The sequence below is a fragment of the Palaemon carinicauda genome, chromosome 7 (assembly GCF_036898095.1).
Source record: "Palaemon carinicauda isolate YSFRI2023 chromosome 7, ASM3689809v2, whole genome shotgun sequence".
NCBI lineage: Eukaryota > Metazoa > Arthropoda > Malacostraca > Decapoda > Palaemonidae > Palaemon > Palaemon carinicauda.
Genome location: NC_090731.1, coordinates 68,031,877 through 68,041,322, shown reverse-complemented (window position 1 = coordinate 68,041,322; position 9,446 = coordinate 68,031,877). Strand labels below are relative to the sequence as shown.

Genomic DNA, 9,446 nt, shown 5'->3' with positions numbered 1-9,446 from the left:
ATTCTTCTGTACTTATACCTGTCGAATTCAGGTAAGTTGGCCAAGTGGGTTAGTCACTGTCTGTACAAGCTTGCCAACCAGGGTTCGATTCCCGGCCGCAGCCAAGCTCTTGTCTTTGTGTGATTTCGCCTGGGGCTCTGATCCCGAGGTCGTTAAGAGAATCCAGACATTAATGTATCAAAAATATATATGGCTTATTTGAATATGAAAAACACATAAAAATGTGCAAAATTTATCATTAATTGAATGCCAAGTAACAAACTACCAATTAGCTACGATGGAGAAGATGGGTTGATTTCAATTCTAAGTACAAAATACCTGAATTCGACAGGTATAAGTACAGAAGAATTGTCATTGACTTTTATCTTTCTTCGTGGCCAAGTGGCTTAGTCACTGTCTATACAAGCTTGCTGACCAGGGTTCGATTCCCGGCCGCAGCCAAGCTCTTGTCTTTGTGTGATTTCGCCTGGGGCTCTGATCCCGAGGTCGTTAAGAGAATCCAGACATTAATGTATCAAAAATATATATGGCTTATTTGAATATGAAAAACACGTAAAAATGTGCAAAATTTATCATTAATTGAATGCCAAGTAACAAACTACCAATTAGCTACGATGTAGAAGATGGGTTGATTTCAATTCTAAGTACAAAATACCTGAATTCGACAGGTATAAGTACAGAAGAATTGTCATTGACTTTTATCTTTCTTCGTGGCCAAGTGGCTTAGTCACTGTCTAAACAAGCTTGCTGACCAGGGTTTGATTCCCGGCCTGAGCCAAGCTCTTGTCTTTGTGTGATTTCGCCTGGGGCTCTGATCCCGAGGTCGTTAAGAGAATCCAGACATTAATGTATCAAAAATATATATGGCTTATTTGAATATGAAAAACACGTAAAAATGTGCAAAATTTATCATTAATTGAATGCCAAGTAACAAACTACCAATTAGCTACGATGGAGAAGATGGGTTGATTTCAATTCTAAGTACAAAATACCTGAATTCGACAGGTATAAGTACAGAAGAATTGTCATTGACTTTTATCTTTCTTCGTGGCCAAGTGGCTTAGTCACTGTCTATACAAGCTTGCTGACCAGGGTTCGATTCCCGGCCGGAGCCAAGCTCTTGTCTTTGTGTGATTTCGCCTGGGGTTCTGATCCCGAGGTCGTTTAGAGAATCCAGACATTAATGTATCAAAAATATATATGGCTTATTTGAATATGAAAAACACGTAAAAATGTGCAAAATTTATCATATATATATATATATATATATATATATATATATATATATATATATATATATATATATATATATATATATATATATATATATAGATATATATATATATAGATATATATATATATATATATATATATATATATATATATATATATATATATATATATATATATATATATATATATATATATATATATATATATATATATTTGTGTGTGTTAATATTCAAAAATTATGAAACACCATAGCACTACATATGTTATATGCAACATCGACGCATCTTTACGTGCATTACTTTAACTATAATTGATTTTAATCCCTGTTGCATATATACCTTGGTAATAGAATTTTTATAAACTTTCATAAGAAGCGTATAACTCTAATAGTTTATATCCAATAATGAGATTATATCCTTTACTACGTTTATTTGTGATCTTCATTTGTTTATAAACAATCGCGTATACACTGCATTGTATCAGCAGCAACTAGTCAAGTAGGCTATATCCTATTCAATATTCTACAAATAAAAAAGTGTGATTGTTTGACTGATTTAGAATTCTCTGGCATCCTGACATCGAAGGACATTGACACCGATATCATTGGTTATTAGAAATAAAAGAGTATTCAATACAAAACCATAAAAGCATATATGTCATAAAATTGAAAAAGCTTTCAGAAGACCTGGTTCGGAAATAAATCTAAAAATACTGCTGGCAGATACAGCACATCATGGCCAAGAATCTTGGCAAGGATGAAATAACTGAGAAGTTTCTTTACTTCTATAAGACAATAACTCCAATGATAGGATCTCAATTGTTGTACTAACGATAGATTATCCTTGTAGTTAAGCATAGCAGAGTCAAAGTTTATACATCAATATTGATGTAAAATTAACTTTATCATAGTTATCATATTACATGCTATCATTATTGGTTTACCAATTCTCATTATCAAAAACAATGTAATAAAATCATTTACATGTAGGTCCTTGTTTCATTACCACTACCAAAATTTTTCTAATTCGAATCCAAAATTTATGTTTAAAGATAAACAAGATAATTGTATAGAATCCTTGCATATAATTTTCCGTCCCATATACATCGCGCTACGTTTATCTTCCATCAACCCTAAATATATCTATTTATTTTTTTTTATTATTTTTTTTTTACAATATACCATTTGATGACTCCGAATAATATTTAATTCAGATCCAAAATTTTTATTCAAAGATAAAAAAAGACAATTGTATAGAATCCTTGCATATAAATTTCCGTTCCATATACATCGCGCCTCGTTCATCTCCCATCTCACCTGAAGATATGTACTTTTTTTTTTTTTTTTTTTTTTTTTTTTTTTTTTTTTTTTACAATATGCCATTTGATGACTCCGAATATTATTTAAGTCAGATCCAAATATTCTATTTAAAGATAAAAAAATGATAATTGTATAGAATCCTTGCATCTTTTTTTTTACATCTTACCATTCGATGGCTCAAAATATTTTTTTTAACTCAGATCCAAAATTTCTTTTCAAGGGTAAAAAAAGATAAATGTATAGAATCCTTGTATATAGTTTTCCGTATCTGATCCAACGCATTTCTCTTATCTTCCATATTCCCTGAAGATATCTCACAATTCTTTACATCTTATGACTCGACTTTTTTTTTTTAAATTCAGATCCAAAATTTCTATTCAAATATGAAAAAGATAACTATAAAGATTTCTTGCATATACTTTTCCGTATCAGCTCCAACGCGCTTTGCTTATCTTCCATCTCCCCTGAAGATATCACAGATTCTTCTTACATCTTATCATTCGATGAGTCATGTGGAAGATAGTTTGATATATCTTCCGTTAATATGCAGATACGTTACAATTCTTCCTCAAGGAAAGGTAGGGAAAATTCTCCCGCCTCAAATCCACAATTCGTCCAGTCACCAAAAGAGATATTTCTGGTCCTCAAGAGAGCGGTGTTAAGAAGAATAATTCATACCAGAAATTCTTCAATATTAGAAATGCTTTCCATGTTTGGTAAATAGGAAAAGGCTCGATAATTTCAGGAAAAAAGATAAAACAACATTTTAGATATTTTGGTCTTATACATACATATATATATATATATATATATATATATATATATATATATATATATATATATATATATATATATATATATATATATATATATACATATTCCCACATATACAGTATGTATATATATATATATATATATATATATATATATATATATATATATATATATATATATATATATATATATATATATATATATATATATTCCCACATATACAATATATGTATATATATATATATATATATATATATATATATATATATATATATATATATACGTATATATATATATATATATATATATATATGTATATATATACATATATATATATATATATATATATATGAATATATATATATACATATATATATATATATATATATATATATATATATATATATATATATGTATATATATATATATATATATATATATATATATATATATATATATATATATATATAGATATAATTACCATATATACAGTATATATATATATATATATATATATATATATATATATATATATATATATATATATATATATATATATATATATATTCCCATATATACAGGATATACATACACACACAGACACAGACACACACACACACACACATATATATATATATATATATATATATATATATATATATATATATATATATATATATATATATATGTATATATATATATATATATATATATATATATATATATATATATATATATATATATATATATATATGTATATCTATATGTGTGTATACCTACATATATACATATATATATGTATATATATATATATATATATATATATATATATATATATATACATATATATATATATATATATATATATATATATATATATATATATATATATGTATATATATATATATATATATATATATATATATATATAAATATATGCATATATATGTATATATATATGTATATATATATATATATATATATATATATATATATATATATATATATATATATATATATATATATATATATATATATACTGTATCTATGGAAATATGTATATATGTATATATATATATATATATATATATATATATATATATAAATATATATATATATATATATATATATATATATATATATATATATATATATATATTTATATATATATATGTATATTTATATATATATATATATATATATATATATATATATATATATATATATATATATATGTATATATATATATATGTATATATATATATATATATATATATATATATATATATATATATATATATATATATATATATATATATATATAGTTATATATATATATATATATATATATATATATATATATATATATATACATATCTATATCCATATCTATATATATATATATATATATATATATATATATATATATATATATATATATATATATATATATATATATATATATATATATATATATATATATATATATATATATATATAATGAATCTGCATCCTCATATTTCGCCTATATATGAGTGTCCCATACACGAGTGATTTTTAGTTTTGAATGCATAAAAAAAGGCTTAACAGTTCAATAACGAATAATGAAGAAGTTAAAGAAGAAAGTTATTGCTATAGGATTGTTTTTTTTTACGAAAAATGAACATGAAACAAAACATGATACAAACATATTATAGATGAAGGAGATTTCATAGTTGTATAACTCGTTTAACTTTACAGAGAATGTCTACAAATACTCTCTATACTTATAGCTTGGAAATTTTGATTATACTAAATCACAAAAAAAAGAAATATTTTCAAAGATTATATTAAGCCGAATAGAAAGACAGCTAGACTTCAACAACTAAGAGAGCAGCGAGCTTAAGAAATGAGTATTCAACAACTGACTATATCCATGTAATTAACAAGCTCGTAGAAAAAATCAGCAGAGTATGGCAAACAACTATGTATGGCATTAATAGATTGTGAGAAAACTTTCGATTATGTCAAACTTCAGCAGTAATGAAAGCCCTTCACAGACAAGGAATAGATAGATCTTATGTTAGAACACTGTAAGATATCCATGCAAGAAGTACAGTAATCCTTTAACTATATAAAAATTGAGAAAGGAATTAAATAGGGAAACCTAGTCTTTCTCAAATTATTGACAGCGTGCCTAGAAGATTTAAGAATTTTGATTGGGAAGTTTTAGGGATTAACATTGATGGACAATACCTTAACAACTCCAGATTTACAGATGACATAGTTTTTTCTAGTGAATCAGCAGAGGAATTGTAAATGATGATAAACGATTTAAATAGAGAAAGCATAGGTGTAGGAGATGATGTCAAAATTAAAAGTGGAATAAGCATGGGGTTGAGGGATTTAAAAAAAAAAAGATTTTATACACGAACACAAACAGATACACACACACACACACACACACACGCACACACACACACACACACACACACACACATATATATATATATATATATATATATATATATATATATATATATATATATATATATATATATATATATATATATATATATATATATATATATTTATACACATACATTATATATATATATATATATATATATATATATATATATATATATATATATATATATATATATATATATATATATATATATACACATACATTATATATATATATATATATATATATATATATATATATATATATATATATCCTTGGAAAAATCCGTGCCATGACGGTGCCATGATATGATGGTGATGAACCATTTAGTGTGAACACGTCCATTTATATACATTGAAGAAATTTTGACGGAACGATGACGAGACGTGTTAAAACAAAGACGACATGAATAGTGTGAATACAGAGAATTGTTGAAGGGATGGTGACAGGATGTAATAAGACGGTGAAGTGATGAATAGTGTGAATACATGGGATGGTTGACAGAACGGTAACGTGACGTGATGAATAATTTGAAAACATAGCACGGTTGACGGAATGGTGACATGACGTGCTGTGATGTGATGTGATGAATATCGTGAATACATAGCATGGTTGATGGAACGGTGACATGAGGTGCTTTGATGTGACGTGATGAATAGTGTGAATAAATAGCACGGTTGACGGAAAGGTGATGTGACATGATGAGACGGTGACATGATGAATAGTATGAATACATAGCACGGTTGACGGGAAGGTGATGTGACGTGATGAGATGGTGACGTGATGAATAGTGTGAATACATAGCACGGTTGACGGAAAGTTGACCTAAGGTGATGAGACGGTGACGTGATGAATAGTGTGAATACCTAGCAGAGTTGACAGAACAATGACATGACGTGCTGTGATGTGACTTGATGAATAGTGTGAATACACAGCACATTTGACGGAACAGTGTCATGACGTGCTGTGATGTGATGTGATGAATAGTTTGAATTCAAAGCACGGTTGACGGGACGATGACGTGACCTGATGAGACAGTGACGTTGGGAATAGTGTGAATACATAGCACGGTTGATGGGATGGTCACGTGACGGGATGACACAGTGACATGGTGAATAATGTGAATACGTAGCACGGTTGACGGGACAGTGACGAGATGTGATGAGACGGGGACATGATGAATAGTGTGAATACATAGCACTGTTGACGGGACGGTGACGTGATTTGATGAGACAGTGACATGGTGGATAATGTGAATACATGACACGGTTGACAGGACGGTCACGTGATGTGATGAGACAGTGACATGGTGAATAATGTGAATACGTAGCACGGTTGACCAGAAGGTGATGTGACGTAATGAGACACTGACATGATGAATAGTGTGAATACATAGAACTGTTGACGGGATGGTCACGTGACATGATGAGACAGTGACATTACGAATAATGTGAATACATGACTCGGTTGATGGAAAGGTCATGTGACATGATGAGACAGTGACATGGTGAATAATGTGAATGCAAAGCACGGTTGACAAAACAGTTACGTGACATGATGAGACAGTGACGTGGTGAATAGTGTGAATACATAACACGGTTGACGGAAAAGTGACGATATGTGATGAGACGGTGACGTGATGAATAGTGTGAATACATAACACGGTTGACATGACGGTGACGTGACATGATGAGATGGTGATATGATGAATAGTTTGAATACATAACATGGTTGATGGGATGGTCATGTCATGTAATGAGACAGTGACATGGTGAATAATGTGAATACGTAGCACGGTTGATGAGACGGTCACGTGACGTGATGAAACAGTGACATGGTGAATAGTGTGAATACATAGCGCGATTGACGAGACGGTGACGTGACGTGAGAAGATGGTGGCATGGTGAATAGTGTTAATACATAGCACGGTTGATGAGACGGTGACGTGACGTGATAAGATGGTGACGTGATGAATAGCGTGAATACATAGCATGGTTGATGGGACGGTGACGTGATGTGATGAGATGTTGACGTGATGAATAGTGTGAATACATAACACGATTGACGGAACAGTGACGTGATGTGATGAGACAGTGATGTGATGAATAGTGTGAATACATAACACAGTTGACGTGACGGTGACGTGACATGATGAGATGGTGACGTGATAAATAGTTTGAATACATAACATGGTTGATGGGATGGTCACGTGACGTAATGAGACAGTGACATGGTGAATAATGTAAATACATAGCACGGTTGACAAGACGGTCACGTGACGTGATGAGACAGTGACATGGTGAATAGTGTGAATACATAGCACGATTGACGAGACGGTGACGTGACGTGAGAAGATGTTGGCATGGTGAATAGTGTTGATACAGAGCATGGTTGATGAGACGGTGACGTGACGTGATGAGATGTTGACGTGATGAAAAGTGTGAATACATAGCATTCTTGATGGGACGGTGACGTGACGTGATGAGACGCTGACATGTTGAATAGTGTGAATACGTAGCACGGTTGACGGGACTTTGACGTGACGTGATAAGATGGTGACATGATGAATAGTGTGAATACATAGCATGGTTGACAGGACAGTGACGTGGCGTGATGATACGGTGACGTGGTGAATAGTGTGAATACATAGTATGGTTGATGGGATGTTGACGTGACGTGATAAGATGTTGACGTGATGAATAGTGTGAATATATAGCACGGTTGACGGGACGTTCACGTGACGTGATGAGACAGTCACATGGTGAATAGTGTGAATACATAACACGGTTGACGGAACAGTGACGTGATGTGGTGAGACGGTGACGTGATGAATAGTGTGAATACATAGCACGGTTGACGAGACGGTGACGTAACGTGATAAGATGGTGACGTGATGAATAGTGTGAATACATACCACGTGATATGATGAGACAGTGACATGGTGAATAGTGTGAATACATAGCACGGATGATGGGACGGTGACGTGATGTGATGAGACGGTAACGTAATGAATGGTATGACTACATAGCACTATTGACGTGACAGTGACGTAACACGATGAGACGCTTACATGGTAAATAGTGTGAATATGTACCACGGTTGACAAAATGTTGACGTGACGTGATGAGACGCTGACATGATGAATAGTGTGAATACATAGCATGGTTGACGGGACGTTGACGTGACGTAATAACATGGTGACATGATGATTAGTGTGAATATGTATATATATATATATATATATATATATATATATATATATATATATATATATATATATATATATATATATATATATATATATATATATATATATATATATATATATATATATATATATATATATATATATATATATATATATATATATATATATATATATATATATATATATATATATATATATATATATATATATATATATATATACATATATATATATATATATATATATATATATATATATATATATATATATATATATATATATATATATATATATATATATATATATATATATATATATATATATATATATATATATATATATATATATATATATATCTCTATATCTATATCCATATATATATATATATATATATATATATATATATATATATATATATATATATATATATATATATATAAATTTCCACCTCACACTTGGGATCG

The 9,446-nt window shown here is 29.1% G+C and overlaps 1 protein-coding gene across 1 annotated transcript; it reads right to left on the bottom strand.

Annotated features, from left to right (window-relative positions):
- Positions 1 to 6,768: 6,768 nt before the first annotated feature.
- On the bottom strand, positions 6,769 to 8,970 carry LOC137644339 (dynein heavy chain-like). Its single transcript, XM_068377328.1, has 2 exons — positions 8,025 to 8,970; positions 6,769 to 7,172 (listed from the first exon to the last, which is right to left on the bottom strand). Exons 1-2 carry the CDS (start codon positions 8,968 to 8,970, stop codon positions 6,769 to 6,771), a joined length of 1,350 nt encoding a protein of 449 aa, XP_068233429.1.
- Positions 8,971 to 9,446: the final 476 nt, after the last annotated feature.